Source organism: Staurois parvus, unplaced genomic scaffold, assembly GCF_062004578.1.
Source record: "Staurois parvus isolate SC_StPar_1 unplaced genomic scaffold, SC_StPar_1.0 ptg000186l, whole genome shotgun sequence".
NCBI classification, from domain to species: Eukaryota; Metazoa; Chordata; class Amphibia; order Anura; family Ranidae; genus Staurois; species Staurois parvus.
In genome coordinates, this window is record NW_028317982.1 from 7707129 (window position 1) to 7725132 (window position 18004).

At 40.8% G+C, this 18004-nt stretch overlaps 1 protein-coding gene across 8 annotated transcripts in view; it reads right to left on the reverse strand.

Annotated features, from left to right (window-relative positions):
- Positions 1-18004, reverse strand: part of PROM1 (prominin 1) — a 254289-nt gene that overhangs the window by 99009 nt on the left and 137276 nt on the right. For all 8 annotated transcript variants that reach the window (XM_089677437.1, XM_089677434.1, XM_089677433.1 and 5 more), the window contains exons 6-8: positions 14847-14967; positions 9397-9460; positions 5123-5212 (exon numbers count right to left, since the gene is read on the reverse strand). In XM_089677437.1, coding sequence (XP_089533563.1) covers positions 5123-5212; positions 9397-9460; positions 14847-14967 — 275 coding nt within the window. The remainder of the gene's footprint in view (positions 1-5122; positions 5213-9396; positions 9461-14846; positions 14968-18004) is intronic.

Consider the following 18004-nt stretch of genomic DNA (forward strand, 5'->3'; position numbering starts at 1 on the left):
CCAAAAGGTATTTTCAACTAGAATTACTGATGTTCCCCTAAAGGAGTATTCATCAAAGCAAGTAAAAGAGTAATGGTAGTGTACAAAGCTAGGAACCTATAATAGCAATTAAAGTTTCACTTTAACAGCAATGTATAAAGTGGGGTAATTATAAGTACCAAGTAAAGCTTTACTTTAAAGCCCAGTTGAAGTCACAGAAATCAATACCGAATAATGGAGTCTTCCATCCACTTTGCAGTAGTTGTCTAAAGATGACACTGATGTCTAACAGGCCTCAGTAAAGACCTAATGCACCCAGCAACACAGTAATGGACCTGATCTGAGATGCCCCCTTCCCTTCTCTGCAGGATAAGTCTGTGTAAAGACACTTATGCTGAGGGTGTGGCTTTTATTCAGCTCTGCCAGCACAGACCACTGCAGTGTGAGGGATGGAAGCAATGGTTTCACTGAGAGAAAAAGATATTTTAAAAGATTTTAGGCAAAAATCGTTAACAAAATCTTGGCATACGGAAAAAGAGATAAAAGGGGATAAGGATTCAATTAGACTTTAAAGTGTTACTGAACCCAGGATCCTGCATTCATTATATCTGGTCTCCCACAGTGCGCAGAATATGGAAATGCAATTATTTAAGTAAATATAAATACCTTTCCTCATGAGCAGTTAGAGCAGTCTTGTGACTTCTATCAGTGTCCAGCAGAGCACTGGCTAAAGTTTGTAGAAGGAGTTTTCATTCTCCTCTGATTGTCCTATGAGGCTGCAAGACCCCTGACCCTCTGTCTGCACAGTGCTGATTGGCCCTGTGCTGATTACATGCACCCTCCCAAGAAAAAAAAAAAACTCTCTAGCAATACACACTAAACTGAGCACGTGCAGCTTGCCCCCAAAGCTCTGTTCTATCAGCAGGTTGATTGGGAACTGTGGAAGAAGAGGAGGATCAGAGAAGACAGGATCAAACATCCTTTTTACACAATGCAGAGGATTAACCCCTTAGGTTCCACAGTGAGTATAACAAGCATGATTTACTGCATATACAGACTGATTTTACTGTTGTGGGTTTAGTAACACTTTAATAGTGTCAGATCTAATAATAATAATAATAATAATCAGCGCAGGATGAAATATACAGTAATTGTTTGCTTTAGGTTGTTGCGTGTTTATGGAAGAAGTCTTATTCATTTAGTTTTTTCAATATGGAAGTTTTGTAATAGAATCCAGAAGCCATGGCTAAACCTTCCTGTCCTGCAGGCTTTCTGTTATGTCTACCTTTTCACCCCAGGTAGAAGCAGATTGACATTCCTGTATGCTGACATTATGCTGCAGCGATGACTAACTCCGAGCTCATTCCATCAAGAAATCTCAAAAAACAAGGATAAATCACCTACAAATTAATTCTGCTGCCACAGGACAAGTAAGTGTTTTTGCTGTACACTTTGTGCCCTCCGGCTGTAGCACAATTGTATCAGGTCTTATCACACAGGCCTGTCTCTGCAGATCCTGCTTTATCTATCGGCACAGTATTACATTTGATATAAAAGTGATTAATATCACAGAGCCCGGTGTTTCTGCTCTCTGCTAGGGACAAAGCATTGCATTTCCTTTCAAATGTCTTCCCAAATAGAGAAAAATATATTTGAAATATATTTTTAAAATATTCTTCCCAAATATATTGCCATATATTTGAAATGCTACAATTTTTGCAATATTCAATATATATATATATGCTATATGTTGAAATGCGTTTTTATTACAAAATATATGAAAATGTTTTTAAAACTACATTTCAAATATACTGTATGTCTTTAAAAATACAAATCTACATTCTTGGAATGCATTTACAAATATATGTTAAATGACTTTTTTATATGTTAAAACAAATCTTAAGAATATATTTAAAAAATATATAGTTAATATATTTTTTAAATATATTCTTCAGATTTTTTTAACATATAAAAAAGTCATTTAACATTTATTTTTACATATATTTGTAAATGCATTCCAAAAATGTAGATTTGTATTTTTAAAGACATACAATATATTTGAAATGTATTCTTAAAAATATTTTTCATATATTTTGTAATAAAAACACATTTCAACATACAGTGTGCGTGTGTGTGTATATATATATATATATATATATATATATATATATATTTTTTTTTTTTTATTTATTGAAATATATTGAATATGGTCAAAATTGTAGTGTTTCAAATATATGTCAATATATTTGGGAAGAATATTTTTAAAATATATTTCAAATATATTTTTCTTCCATGTGGGTTTCTGCTTCACCAATTCATACCTTGATCTTTTGCTGTACACTTTAAGAAGAATGCATTAACATGGAGCAAATGGTTCTAAAACAAGCATCACTGCTCCCTCCTACAACTAACATTGGCCCAACTGGTAATTGAGTTCTTGTGGGAAACCTAAACCAAAGCAAGTTTATGTTCCTCTGAGGCACAGATGGTGAAAAATCTCTACCGCCATGCCAATTTCAGCTCCACTGACATGACATTGGGAAAAACAGTGTTGTGCAAAGGAGGGTTAAGTCACATGATCTGTCAAAGTCATGTGACCTGCCTCCCCTCTTACTGTGCAGCATTATGCAAAGAACACACTGAAGGACGCTACAGGCTCTACATTATGGCGTGTGTGGCACAAACACTTCAGTGTCCATTTCACTAGATATCAGTAGCAGTCACTGCTAAATTGCTTGTGTAGATGGGAAAAGGTAGCATGCTTTCAGGCTCATTCTGCTTACATTTCAGATCATTTTGAGTTCCTTCTGAACACGTTCTGACCTGCTTCTGCTTGTCTTTAGGAAAGCTTTGGGCTAAACTTGTGTTCCCTTTGAGTTTTTGGAAAGGACAAACGCTGCATGAATGGAAGGACTTTTGGAGGATGGTCAGGGGATGGTGAAGGTGATACACTAACACTACCACATTAATGACGGACCAATTTAAAGTTATTCTAAATGTTTTTAGTTTTTTTTTTTTAATAACGAACATGTCATACTTACCTGCTCTATTCAATTAATTTTGCACAAAGCAGTACAAACCCTCCTCTTCTCTTGTCCACCCGCTACCACTTCTGGCTGCTCCCCCATAGCAAGTGCCCCCATAGCAAGTCGCTTGCTACGGTGGCACTTGTGCAGGCTCACTCCCAAGCCGGCTCTGTGTGTCCATAAGATACACAGAACATGTCTCGGCCCCATCCCCTTCTCACTGGCTGTGAGCAATAGCAGCGAGAGCCAGTGGCCCCCACTACTCTCTCTGAGCCAATGAGAAGTGAGAGAGCTGAGAGAGTTCTATCATGCACCACTGGATAGAGATGGGGCTTCGGTAAGTATAAGGCTGCACTCAGAAGGTTTTTTTACCTTTATGCAGAGAATGCAGGAAGGTAAAAAACCTTCTGCCTGTAAAACCACTTTAAAGTAGATGTGAACCAAAACTGGATAACATGTAGCTTGCTAAAGCACGGTGTATGACAAATAACTGATTTTTATTATAATTTTTTTTATCATCTGTGATGTTGATCTCCTCCAGCCTCTTTCAGTCACTCCGTCTACATGTACAGCTACACCTCATTGTTCAGCATTGACCTCCTCTTAGTTTGGGTTCACATGGGAAACATAGGGGCAGTAAAAACTGGTGGTAAATATGCATTTTTACTGCCCCCTCGACTGCCTACCTAGAAAAAAATAACATGGTGACCCACTGATTTTCATACACATTGCCATGCAAATTTGACTCAACATGCCATGTTTGGCAGGTGTTACCATTTGCCAAACGCGCCCTTGAAGTCCATGAGACCATGCAGAGGGCTACTATTGAAATGCAGTATTCCTTTTGGGATCAGAAAAGCAAAACAGGCATTCAAGAGGTGGCAGTATTGCCTCCTGAATGCCTGAAATCGACTACTCACTGTAAATTGCTTTTCAGAGGGGCATTAAAGCGAAGTTCCACTCACTTTGTAAAGAAATAAATGTCAGCAGCTACAAAAACTGTAGCAGCTGACTTTTAAAAAACAGCCACTCACCTGTCCCACGATCCCGCATTGCCCCCCGCATTGCCAGTTTCACCGCCCGTCCTGTATTACAGGCGCCAGCATCTTCAGTGTGGGCACCCGGCTGTGACAGCATGCGGCTTCACAAGCGGGTGCCCACTGCGCATGTACGAGTAACACTGCGCTTCATGAATGGTCCTGTAGTCTTCTGGGACCCACAAGACTTCGGAGAGGGAGTGTAGGAGTACAAAATGCGGGTACCAGTTCCCCCCCGTTCCCCAAAGGTGCCAATCCTTAATGGGGATCGGGGGACCAATCTTTAAAGTGAAACTTCCCCTTTTGGGTGGAACTCCGCTTTAAACCCCATAGCCAGTATGTATGAGGCCTTGTGAAAATGGTTGGTAAATTAGGAGATCGTTGTCACCCATAACAGGATGTGTCTTAACAATAACCTTCATGGTTGAGCTAGATGGACCTGTGTCTTTTTTCAACCTGATTACCTATGGCAGGAAAGTGCCTGAACAATGGATTTCCTGACTGGGTCGTCCAGTATTTTTTTTTTCAATGAAAACAGTTTTTACAGTAACATGCTAAAGCTTACATAATATTTTCCTCTTTGGGTTTGGATATAATTTAAACCTTCCTTACACTATTTTTCTGTTTATTTTAGTTGGAGAAGGATGAAAAGAGAGGAATTCCATTCAAGAAAACCTGAATAGAGTTGTGACTGCCAGATTCTTCAGAAGTTTGCATAGTATGACACGCTATAAATGGAAGTATTTGTAGATTCAGGTGTGCGCATTAATGACTACATACGCCTAGACACACACAAAAGAATGATGTGGGTTAACTTCACTGATACTCCACATTACGGCCTATGAGTCACTCTGCTTACATAAAGTTACGTCTTTAACCGTATCACTGGGGAGCGAAGACTTCATTCCATTTTTATCAGGTTAGAAGAGTCAGCAGGAATAAAAACTCAATTCCCTATTCACCGAGCTCAGAATATTTTGCATCAGGAATTTGTAAATGAGAAATGAGAGAGAGAAGAAGAAGCCTGACAAATGGCACAGTGTAAGCAAATTGGAAAGAGAGATTCAAGATGAAAGTTACCTCCTGCCATGTTAAGAACAGAATCAAAAGCCGGGCGCACTTCCTTCCCAAGCTGCTCATGGACACGATCCCCCAATAATGTCCCAACATCTGCAGAGGAAATATTGATATATGAGCTGGTAGTTATTAATACATTTCAGAGTCAGCAAGCTTTACCATACAGGCCTCACTCTACCATACAGGCCTCACTTTACCATACAGGCCTCACTCTACCATACAGGCCTCACTCTACCATACAGGCCTCACTCTACCATACAGGCCTCACTCTACCATACAGGCCTCACTTTACCATACAGGCCTCACTTTACCATACAGGCCTCACTTTACCATACAGGCCTCACTCTACCATACAGGCCTCACTCTAAGAATAAATGAGTGCTAAGGAGTGAAAAGATGGTGTGCAAATAACAGCAACCCTTACAGAAATGGACCATGGTGCTGGCAATTTTTATCTCTGAATTTTATCATGCAGGCAGAAGCACAACATTTAGGCTACATGTACACTGGAACACCCCTAGATGCTAACTCTCTCGGCAGCAGAAAAACGCTAAGGGCTCATGTACATGGGACATTTGGGAAACTCTTCTGAACGATGGAAATGGACTGCTGGAAAACGTAGGTTAAAAAACGTCAGTTTAGCTACGTTTGCATACCACGTTTATGAGCGTTTGCGTTCAGAAGTGTTTTGAAAAGATAACCTCAGTAGACCTTCCCAAATGCCCAGAATGCACTGAAAAATAGCAAATAATAAAATTTTGAGAGAAATAGAGAGAGCAGAAGAAGAGAGAGCAGTATGTGTTGAGATGACCTGTCTTTCCTGGTTATATTCACTATGGATCCCATCCTGAGCATAATGCAGCACGTTCTACCATTTGTTCCTTCACGTGGAACCTGGAACTGACTGCGCTGGTGTACCGGGTCCATTTGAATACATGGAAACGCTTTGCATGCATTTCTGATGATGAAAAAAGGCTCTGGACAGCATCTGGATATGGAACAGTTAAAAAAACGCTTCTAAACACAAATGCTTATAAACGCGGTTAACCGTGTTTACAAGCTTTTAGTGTTTAAAACGCCGGTAAAATCTACTCATGAATGCAAGTTTGGTGCGTTAAAAAAAAAAAGGACTGTAAACAAAACTGCCTGTAAATGACTGTAAAAGACTATGTGTACATGGACACATAGGAAAACATTAGGGAGAGTTCAGGGGCTGCTGAAAAATATGCTGAACAGCTCCTAAACGTCAGTTTAGCAGCCACAGTGTACATGAGTCCTAAATGTGCCAAAACGCATGAAAACGCGGTACCGCATGTAGCCACATATAGCACTTGAATATTTATTCATTTTACTGGCCAGAGCACTTGCCATTGAAATGAATAAACGCCCAAGCGCTAAACACAGTTTACATGCATTGTTGCCATGTTTGGCTTTTTTATTGCCAAAACGTTCCTCTCCTGAATGCGAATCTATTGCGCTCTGGAGAGGAATGGTTACTGCCTCTAAACTCCTGTAAAAGTCTATGTGTGCATGGATACTTAGGGGTTTATTTACTATAGCTGGAGCGTGCAAAATCAGGCGTACTTCTGCATAAACCAATCAGCTTCCAGGTTTTATTGCCAAAGCTTAATTAACAAGCCAAGGCTAGAAGCTGATTGGTTATTATGCAGACGTGAGTCTGATTTTGCACTCTCCAGCTTTAGTAAATAAACCCCATAGGCTTTTATTGAGTTGAGTTTAGGGGCTTTGGCAGAAAGGATCAGCAGTGTGCAGGAGGCCTTAAGGGGAAATTCCAGGTTCACATTTGGCCGTCTCCCGAGTGCCACGTTTGCGAGCACACAGCAGCTCATTCATTTGAATGGGCTGCTCTACCTGCGGGAAACACAAGGTCCTGGTGCACTGGTGCAAGCAGAATCTGGTGCAGCTGTGCACAGTAACCAATCAGCTTCCAAGTTTTGTTGTTAAAGCTGAAAGTGGTTGTAAAGGCTCAAGGTTTTCTATGCATGAAGGTAAAAAAACCTTCTGTGTGCAGCATCCCCTCCAGCCTCCCCTAATACTCACTCGGGACTATCCCAGGATTCCCTCTTCTCATTGGCTGAGACAGAAGAGGGAGCCATTGGCTCCCATTGCTGTCAATCACAGCCTGTGAGCGAATAAGAAGAGAGATGGGGTGGGGCCGAGCCGCGGCTCTGTGTGTGAATGGACACAAGGAGCAGAGGGTGCCCCATAGCAAGCTGCTTGCAGTGGGGGCACCCAACAACAGGGAGGGGCCAGGAGAGCCTGCGGGGGACCCGAGAAGAGGAGGATCTGGGCTGCTCTGTGCAAAACCACTGCACACTGCAGGTAAGTAAAGACATGCTTGGTATTTTTGCTTAAAAAAATTAAGCCTTTAGAATCACTTTACAGAATAAGCTGAAGTTAGAAGATGATTGGTTACTATGCACAGCTGCAGCAGATTCTGTGTGCACCAGGTTTAGTATATCTCCCCCTTGGCCCTTTTACACCATGTGGTTTCATGCACCTGAATACACACAGCATTTTCAGATGTGTGGGAATGTAGTGAAGAATTGATGGCCCTCTTGCACTTCTGCTAAAGAGCAGTGCGTTTTTACTGCAATTTACACGCATTCCCGCACCTACATAAGTGTGAACCTAGCCTAAGACATGTGTGCTGCAATGCCATTCACTGTGACTGGCACTCCAAAACAGCTCCAAAACGTGTGTGCTGCAATGCCGTTCACTGTGACTGGCACTCCAAAACACCTCCAAAACACGTGTGCTGCAATGCCGTTCACTGTGAATGGCACTCCAAAACACCTCCAAAACGTGTGTGCTGCAATGCCATTCATTGTGACTGGCGCCCCAAAACACCTCCAAAACACGTGTGCTGCAATGCCATTCATTGTGACTGGCGACCCAAAACACCTCCAAACTTTGTGTGCTGCAACGCCATTCATTGTGACTGGCGCCCCAAAGCATCTCCAAAACATGTGTGCTGCAACTCCATTCACTGTGACTGGCGCCCCAAAACACCTCCAAAACGTGTGCTGCAATGCCATTCACTGTGACTGGCGCCCCAAAACAATGCAATGCATCACAGTTCAGCACAATGAGCCTTGTGCAGCAGCAATGAGGTATGTTGTAGCCCATTCATTCTGAATGGCCTGCTAACTTAGTCCATCACATGTCAATATATGAGAATGTGTGAGCTGCAGCGCACTTCATTGTGATGTGATTGGCCCTTTAGTTTGGAGCAGAACACCTTGATGCTATCGTGATTGAAAGTCAAAACTTATTTTTACATGTTGGATAGAGTGTGGATAGGTTAGAGCCTTGGTAAAGTTTATAAAGAATGCAAATGCTACTACTGTATGCATTTTCAGGTCTGGAATGTTTTAGTTAAAATTTGCATGGAATTCCAGGGCGGTTTGGGACCCCTTCTTCTAGGATAAAAAGTCTCAAATCTGGACTAGAAAAAATAACAGAAGCACAGAAAATGTGACGCGTAAGGTTCAGTTTGAGCTGCCAATATCCTCTCCTTCTAAAAATGACAATGAGGTTTATTTACTAAAATCGGAGAGTGCAAAATGTGGTGCAACTCTGCATAGGAACCAATCAGCTTCCAGGTTTTATTGCAAAAGCTTCATTGAACAAGCTGAAGTTAGAAGCTGATTGGCTACTGTGCACGAGCACCAGATTCTGAGTGCATCAGCTTTAATAAATCTCCCCCATGGAGTCTTCCCATTTCACATGATTGTTCCAGGATATTTACTCATATTAGATACAGATAGCCAGATATTTAGCAAGCAGGTAATCAGCAGCTGCCTGAATGTTTCTCTCAGTACAGAGCAGGGGCGGACTGACAACTCATGGGCCCCCCAGGCAATAGGGGATCATGGGGCCCCTGTGTCCTTGCCCAAAAAAGCCTATGAAAAAGGTACCAGGGGCATCTCATGGGGCCCCCTACTGACCCTGGGCCCTCAGGCAGTGCCCGAATTTCCAAATAGTCAGTCCGCCCCTGGTACAGAGGTTATATAAGAGTCGGAGTCAGTGCGAACCAACCTGGTAGTCTGCTTATAACAGAAGGAATATGCACAACAGCAATACAACAATTAAACAAAACAAAAACATATGACATATATATACCCTTTGACTAGTTGCATTGTGTGGTTTTAAGGCTCCTGATTTTAGAGTACCGTTGTACATGCTGGTTAGGACAGAGTTAATTTTTAACAGTGAAGAAAATCAACAAAATAACATTAATGGACCGTACTTACTATTGAGCTCTGATAGGGCTTTCTCCTTAGTTATATTGAACTTGGTCAATAAATAGTCAATTTGCTGGCAAAACATAAAAATAATTATTGTTAGTTTTGAAGAACAAATAGAATAAATATTAAAATAGAAATAAAAATAGAAAAATTTACCAGATATATACACATTCATGTAACCAAAGTGTAAGTGGCTGCACTACAGAGTGTGGAAGAGTTAAAAACCTTTAGGGCCAGTTCACACTACATGCATTTCAGTTGCTTTTTTTCTGCATCCAAAATGCACAGGAAGTAGGTTACAGTATATGCTTGTCAGTGTCATAGTTCACATCAGTGCTTGCAGTTCCAGTGCGTTATGATTGCAGAAAAAAAAGTAGAACATGCTGCATTTTTTCTGCACAGAACTGCAACACGGTGAAATGCATCAAAAACGCACTGGAACGCACATGTCCGTATTTAAATTGAAGAAAAAGAGAGGGGAAAAAATTAACTGGAATGCATAAAAAACACACCGGAACTCCTCAAAATGCACCAAAAATGCACTGGAATGCATAAAAAACACACCGGAACTCATCAAAATGCACCAAAAATGCACTGGAATGCACCTGTCCGTATTTAATTTGAAGAAAAAGAGAGGGGAAAAAATGAACTGGAATGCATAAAAAATACACCGGTACACGTCAAAATGTGCCAAAAAACGCACTGGAATCCGTATTTAAATTGAAGAAGAAGAGAGGGTAAAAAATTTACTGGAATGCATAAAAAACACACTGGAACACATCAAAATGTGCCAAAAATTCACTGGAATGCACATGTCCGTATTTAATTTGAAGAAAAAGAGAGGGGAAAAAATGAACTGGAATGCATAAAAAAATGCACTGGAACACAGCAAAAATGCATCAAAAATGCACCAGAACACATCAAAAACACGCATGCGGAAAAGCATCCGGAATGCACCTGGACTGCATTTCTATAGTGTTAACCGGCCCTAACAGGAAACTAGGTCTACACAAATGAAATCACCAAATAACAATGAAATATAACTGTTTTATTTTTAATTTTAATTAAAAACCTAAAAATGGTCACAGAACTGTTGCTTTATCAAATTCTGGGTCCCCAACCCAAAAAGATTTTTTTCCAATTATATATACAACTATTGAACTCTTCTTGATAATTAGTAAGGAGGTTAGTTAGGGGTTAAGCCTACATACATGGCATGGATGGTCTGTTTTTTCTGTAAGAGTTAGAACCTCTCTAAAGCCCTGTTCACATTGAGCGATGCGCTTTTGGTGCTTTTTTTTAGTGCATTTTTGGATTGGCGCCATTCATTTGAAAGAGCCCCCCTCCGCTCCAAAAATGCACTAAAGAAGCTCATGTACCAAATTTTGGCACTGAGCAAAGTGCGAATTGCACGTTTTTTGCATGTTATGCTGCATGGAAAATGTGCTGCAAAATGCGCAACTGCTACCCGTTTTTAGGGTGCCATTAAGAAATAATGGCACCGCAATCATGTCACATGTGCTTTTGCAAAAGTGTGGACAGAAACGAGCATCTCTGCCATGCCCAGGTATGAATGGACGCTTAGATTTTTCCTGCTGTCTGTGTCAGGACAAAAAATGATCGACAATCCACAATTTTACAGTCGTCACCAGGACAGAAACAGAAGGAAAATTGTGGCAGCTGTTTTAGTGATAACTGTCTAAAAAGTAATGAAAAATCTCCCCAGGGCATTTTAACCTTTCTCTACCCAATCAAAAACTAAAAAACACTTGAATTTAGATATTCCTGTACATTTCAAAGAAGGAAAACTGGGAGATGTTTCTAGCTCTCTAATGGACTTTTAGTTATGTATGTATAAGCCACATTTGGTGTATGTCCTTGTTGATACCTCCTGAAAATGCTAGTATCCTGGCTATTATAGAGCTCATCTGGTCCCAATACATCTGAGTCACTGACCTCAGTATGCAGGATGGAACAGTCCAAAAAAAAGACAGAAGCCCTCATTTGACGCATAAAGCTGTTCATAACACTGCCCCTAATTATTTCACCGACCTTGTCTCTAAATACCACCCAAACCGTACTCTCCGCTCCTCGCAAGACCTCCTACTCTCTAGCACCCTTGTCTCCTCCTCCCATGCTTGTCTCCAGGATTTCTCAAGGGCTTCACCCATCCTCTGGAACTCCCTACCCCAATCTATCAGGCTATCGCCTACTCTGCTCACTTTTAGGCGCACTCTGAAAACCCATCTCTTCAGAGAAGCCTACCCCGACCCCAGCTAATACTGAAATCCTCTACTCTTCCTACCACTCCATCCCCCACAGCTAATTACCTTTTGTACCACTATCCCCTCTCTCCTAGATTGTAAGCTCCAAGGAGCAGGGCCCTCTAATCCCTCGTGTATTGAACTGTATTGTTACTGTACTGTCTCCCTCCATAATTTAAAGCGCTGAGCAAACTGTCGGCGCTATATAAGTCCTGTATAATAATAATAATAATTTACACACCTGATCTGGTTAGTGACTCAAAAGTACTGAAGCAAAGGGATCATTATGACAGCCAGACAACTAGAAATTTTAAAGGAGTAGGCATATTGAAAATATACTTTATTACTTGAAACAGTATGTAAACACACACACCCCAAAATAAAACTAGAAACAATATGTAAACACATACACACCTCAAAATAAAACTAGAAACAGTATGTAAACACATACACACCTCAAAATAAAACTAGAAACAATATGTAAACACATACACACCCCAACATAAAACTAGAAGTGTGGACTCAAGTACTGTATAGTCAGCAAAAGTAACATGTCAGTGACACCTGCTGGTGATTTCTAGACTTGCAATTGTGTATCATCTAAGGCCCCATTCCCACCTGAGCGATGTGCAGTTTGCAGAAAAATTCAATGCATCTCTATGGAGTTGGTTCACATCTCCACTCCAAGTTGGCAGAAGCCAAAGCCTCAAACTCAAAAAAGGGTTAGAGCTACTTTTGTAGCTTGATTTGGGCGATTTTTTTCGCTATAGAAATTAATTTAAATGTGCAATTTGTGCATTTATGGCCATTTTTGCGCATTTTGTTGTGTGTTTAGGTGTGTTTTTCAGCTCAAATGCAATAAATAAATAAAACAAAATAATTATAATCATAATAAATAAATAAAAGTACCTAAAATAAATAATTAAACAAATTAACCTCTAACCCTATACCCTAACAAAAAAATAAACGGATAAATAATAATAAATACATATATTCCCTAAAATAAATAAATAAACCCCTAACGCTAACAAAAATTTAATTAATTAATACATTCCCTAAAATAAATAAATAAACACCCTAACCCTATTCCTAAGCACCATAATTAAATAAAATAATAAATAAATATATAAATGAACGCCAGGACGAAGAAGAGAAAGCATATGAAAAAGCTGACAAACATAGCAAGAAATTAGGAAATATGATATTTTTCCATATTGGCTAATAAAAAAAGGCAAAGCTCAAAAACCCTTTAAAAATAGGTACAAAAACATGCAAAACACTTAAAAAAAATCAACAAATTAGCCGAAAAACATGCCGAAAAACACGATACTCAGGTGTAAATGCAGCCTAAGATTGAAATAGAATTAAACTTTTCATTCTCTGTTGATGGTACCTAGGCATTAGGAATCCAGCACACCCCCTGTATTTTCCAAATAATTTATCTCTGCAATTTACAGTATTATCACTATTAAGATTATGGTATTTCATAGTTTTACGAAGTCTAGGTTCACATCTAAGCAGTTTGCAATTGAGCAATATCTGCAGTTCTTTTTGCATTTTTGCATATGTGTTTTTTGACACGGTTTTGATGTGTTTGGCGTTTTTTTCCAACTTGTTGCTGGGCAGATTAAAACGCAGTACACACTAAAAATGCATCAAAAACGCACTACATACATTTCTGCAGAATCTCCATTGATATCTATTGAACCAAAAACGCAATGTTTTGCGTTGAAAAAAGTCCCTGTCCCTTTCCAAAAAACACACCGCTTGAAAACGCAGAGATGTGACCGTGTCCCATAGGAAATCATGTTAAATGGACTGCTGTGCGTCTCTGCAAAATGCAACAGAAAATGCATAGGTGTGAACCTAGACTGAAGTGCACTTGTGCCCTGTGGGTGGGGCCTGAACGGCCGCATTTTCTTGAAATTGTGACAGCGGGTGCGGGAAGAAGATCCCCGGCCCTCTGTCATGGGGGGGGGGGCTTTGGTGAGGGGGTGGCTGCAACATGTTCCGAAGGGTAAGCTTAATCTTTAGAGTGATTTTATTACTTCTTTAGAATATGTAAATGCTTCCATGTGCATAGTCTAGGCACCAGGGGCGGACTGACAACTCATGGGGCTTCCGGGCAATAGGAAATCATGGGGCTCCTATGTCCTCGCCCACACTCAAGCCACACCCAAAAAAAGCCTATGAAAGGTACCAGGGGTATCTCATGGGCCCCCTACTGACCCCGGGCCCTCGGGCGGTGCCGGAGTGCCTAAATGGTCAGTCTGCCCCTGCTAGTCACATGTTTCCTTTTTAGTGGGTTTGTTCAACAAGGCAGATAAAACACAATTGTAATCTGCAGTAATCCACAGCGGATGGAAATCTATCACTTATCTGATGTGACTCAAGCACATTTATTTATTTTATTTATTTCAGGTACTTCTATAGTGCTGTCAATTTACACAGCCTTTTACATATATATTGTACATTCACATCAGTCCCTAACCCTCAAGGGGCGTACAATCTAAGGTCCCTAACTTACATTCACACATACACATACTAGGGCCAATTTAGACAGGATCCAATTAACCTGCCAGCATGTCTTTGGAGTGTGGGAGGACACCAGAGTACCCGGAGGAAACCCACGCAGGCACAGGGAGAACATGCAAATTCCAGGCAGGTGGTGCCGTGGTTGGGATTCGAACCAACGACCCTAGTACTACCAGGGGGAAGTGCTAACCATTTAGCCACTGTGATATTATATATAAATTAATATTGTTTTATGGCTCATTGTCACCAGTCTGCCCACACTGTCATGAAGCGAATTGGGCTATGTAGCTATACATGCTGCATATTTATGTAGTGCACACATGTAGGGTGGAAACAGGACACATAGAAAGCAACTGTTTTCTACGTGCCCTTGCACTGAGCCTGTGTTGATTTCTGCTGATCACTGGAGCATTGAGCTAGACATACTGAAGACATATTGAATATGACCAATGCAGCCCCAAGTCTCTGTGTTCACATTACAAGCTGTTCTTGTAGACAGATGATGGAGGCCAGACATTATTAACAAGTGGCCTGGGCACATTGGAACAAGAAGCATGTGTGCTCGTATTTTCTACCTTCTTTCACCAAGTCAAAACCTGCTATAAATCAACTGTCGCATAAGATCAACTTAAAACACATGGAATGATATTACAGTACCATGGGGGTATCCGTTAGCAAAGTTTTCAAGTCCTTGAAGTTGCTTTGCACCAATTTCTTTGATCCTCGGATCTGGCTAGTAAGATTCTGATTTGCAGCAAAAGCACAGAGCACTCCCAGACTGTTGAAATATGGGAACATAATTAGTAAAAAAAGAATGATAATCCTTGTTATAAACCTTATATTATTATTAATGAAAGGAAGAGTACAGGACAATAAAGGCACATAAACTCACCTACATCAGAAATATTAAGCCTATTTAAACCGTGCCGCCCTATAGCAGAATTACTGCTACAAGGCGGCACGGGTGCGCAAAATCATGTATACATACATGATTTTGCAGTTCCAGGAAGGCCTCTGCTGTCAATCACCAGGTCCCGGATGCCGATTACTTCAGTATTTCCGACAGGGGAGAGACCTGTGTATAAACAACACAGATCTCTCCCCTGTCAGCTCCTGCACACTGCTTTGTATGGCTCTGCATAGCAAAGCCATACAAAGCAGTGTGCTTACAGTGAAGCACACACACAGCCAACATAGTGAAACAGCACACAGTTAACCCTTTGATCACCCCAGATGTTATCCCCTTCCTGCCCAGTGCCATTAGTACAGTGTCAGTGTGTTTTATTAGCACTGATCACTGTATTGGTGTCACTGGGGATGTCAGTGACACCAAGTCAGTTCCCCCCAGTGTCAGAATGCCTGCCACAGTCCCACTATAAGTCGCTGATCGCCGCCATTACTAGTAAAAAAGAAAAAAATTACAGTATCTATACCGCCATTTGTAGAAGCTATAACTTTCACATAAACCAATTCATTTACACGTACTGGGATTTTTTTCAGCAAAGACGTACAGAATACATTTTGCCCTAAATTTATGACGAAATTACATTGCCATTTTTTTATTAGACATGTTTAATAGCAAAAAGTCAAAAATACTGTTTTTTTATTACAATTGTCAGTCTTTTTTTTATTTATAGCATAAAAAATAACAAACACACAGGCGATCAAATACCAGTGAAAGAAAGCTCTATTTGTGGAAAAAAAAAAGGACGTAAATTTCATTTGGGTGCAGCGTTGCATGACTGCGCAATTGTCAGTTAAAGTAATGCAGTGCCGTATCACAAAAAATGGCCTGGTCAGGGAGGGGGGTAAATCCTCTGGAAGGCAAGTGGTTAAAGGGTATTTCCAGTTTTGCAGCTAAATTGGGATAACACCTACTTTATATTTGTTACATGTCCCCATTTACACAGCATAACTTAAAAATAAATATATATTTAAAATGGCAGCTTACCTTTTTAGATGCTCTGTTCTAGAACCTCCAGCAAGAAAAAAAAAATCTTAGGAGACTGGGCGGCTGTGTTTGCCATAATTGATGTTGTCTGTAGTGTGCAGGTAGATTTTTATTTTCAATTGGAACTACATTTTAACAGTCTACTCTAACAAAAGGTTAAAGGTGTAGAGACTAGTCTTCTTCCATTGTATGTTAATGAGGACAAACTTGGGACAGGCTTGCTCTAACATTGCTCAGGAAACCTTGAAGTGAGCTACAGTAGATTGTAAACATAAGTTCCGGTTAACAAATTTTTTTAAAAAACAACGTGGACCCCCCCCCCCCCCCAATTGACACCAGGCCCTTCAGGTCTGATATGGATTTTGAGGGGAACCCCATGCCACTAGGTGACCCCCTCTTCACGTGTACCTGTCATTTGGCGAGTGCACCGTCGAAAGACACTCGCCGAATGACAGGTAAACATGGGGGGGCTGGTCACACGGTAATGTCACCCCACTCCCATATTTACTGGTCATTTAGCAAGTGTCTCTTGACGAGACTAATCATGTTCGGTGGACTTTTTCTGCTTCATCCTGTGGATCTGTGTTCATTGTGATTGGTGCTGAATTTCGGGGGACATGTTTTTTAAAAAAATATTTAATAAAGGACTTGTCAAAAACTGTTTTTGTTTTTTTATTTAATTTTGACATGGTGAATGAGTAGGGCTACTATGTACTCCATACTTATTCACATGGGCGAAGGGTGGGATCTGGGAGCCCCATATTCTTAAAAGAAACCCCCACAACCACTGTGCCAGGGTTTTGGGGACAAGGCTCTTGTCTTCATCAACATGGGGACAAGGTGCTTTGGGGGGGAGCCCCCATCCCCAAAAGCACCCTTTCATGTAGAGTGCATGTGGCCTGGTATGATTCAGGAAGGGGGAGCCACTTGTTCATCCCCGTCCCCCCTTTCCTGGTCTTCCAGGCTGCATGCTTGGATAAGGGTCTGGTATGGGTTTTGGGGGGACCCACTAAATTTTTTCCCCTAATTTTGGTGTAAGGTTCCCCTTAAAATTCATACCAAACCCATGGGTCTGGTATGGATTTGGGGAGGGGCACGCCATTTTAAAAAAGATTTTGATATGGGTTTCCCCTCAAAGTCCATACCAGACCCGAAGGGGACCCCAAGCTGTAGTTTTTTTTTTTTAACCGGCACTTGATTTGTTTACATTCTGCTGTCAGTGAGGAATTCTGCTGACAGCAGATGAGTCATGGTTGTTAAGGGCACGTTGGGCCTCCTGCTCCTAAACAACCAGCTATTACGAATGAAACAAAACAAATGCTGAAGATATGAAACGAATCCTGAAAATGAATTAATTCAATTCACGAATGCATCCAAAAAACAAAATAAAATTCTTCAATTAACAAATGTATCCGAAATGAAACAAAAATTGGCAGCATGCACATGTCTATTCAACATAATACTATACAAGGCTGGAGAGGGAGTCATGGGCTTTTACTATGGGTGTGGGACAAGGGGCTCTACTGTACTAAAAGGGTCATAAAATGCTCGAGAAATATGAAAAGTCCTGCCATACTGTAGGAGTTAAAGTGTTACTAAACCCAGGACCCTGCATTCACTATATCTGCTCTCCCACAGTACACAGAACATGGAAATGTAATTATTTTTAGTAAATATAAACTGCTAAATACATTTTCTCATCAGCACTATATAGTAATCTTGTGACTTCTATCAGAGTCCTGCCATGCACTTGTTAAAGCTTGTAGAAGGAGTTTTCATTCTGCTCTGACTGTCCTATGAGGGTGCATGACCCCTTACCCTTTGTCTGGACAGTGCTGATTGGCCCTGTGCTGATCACATGCTC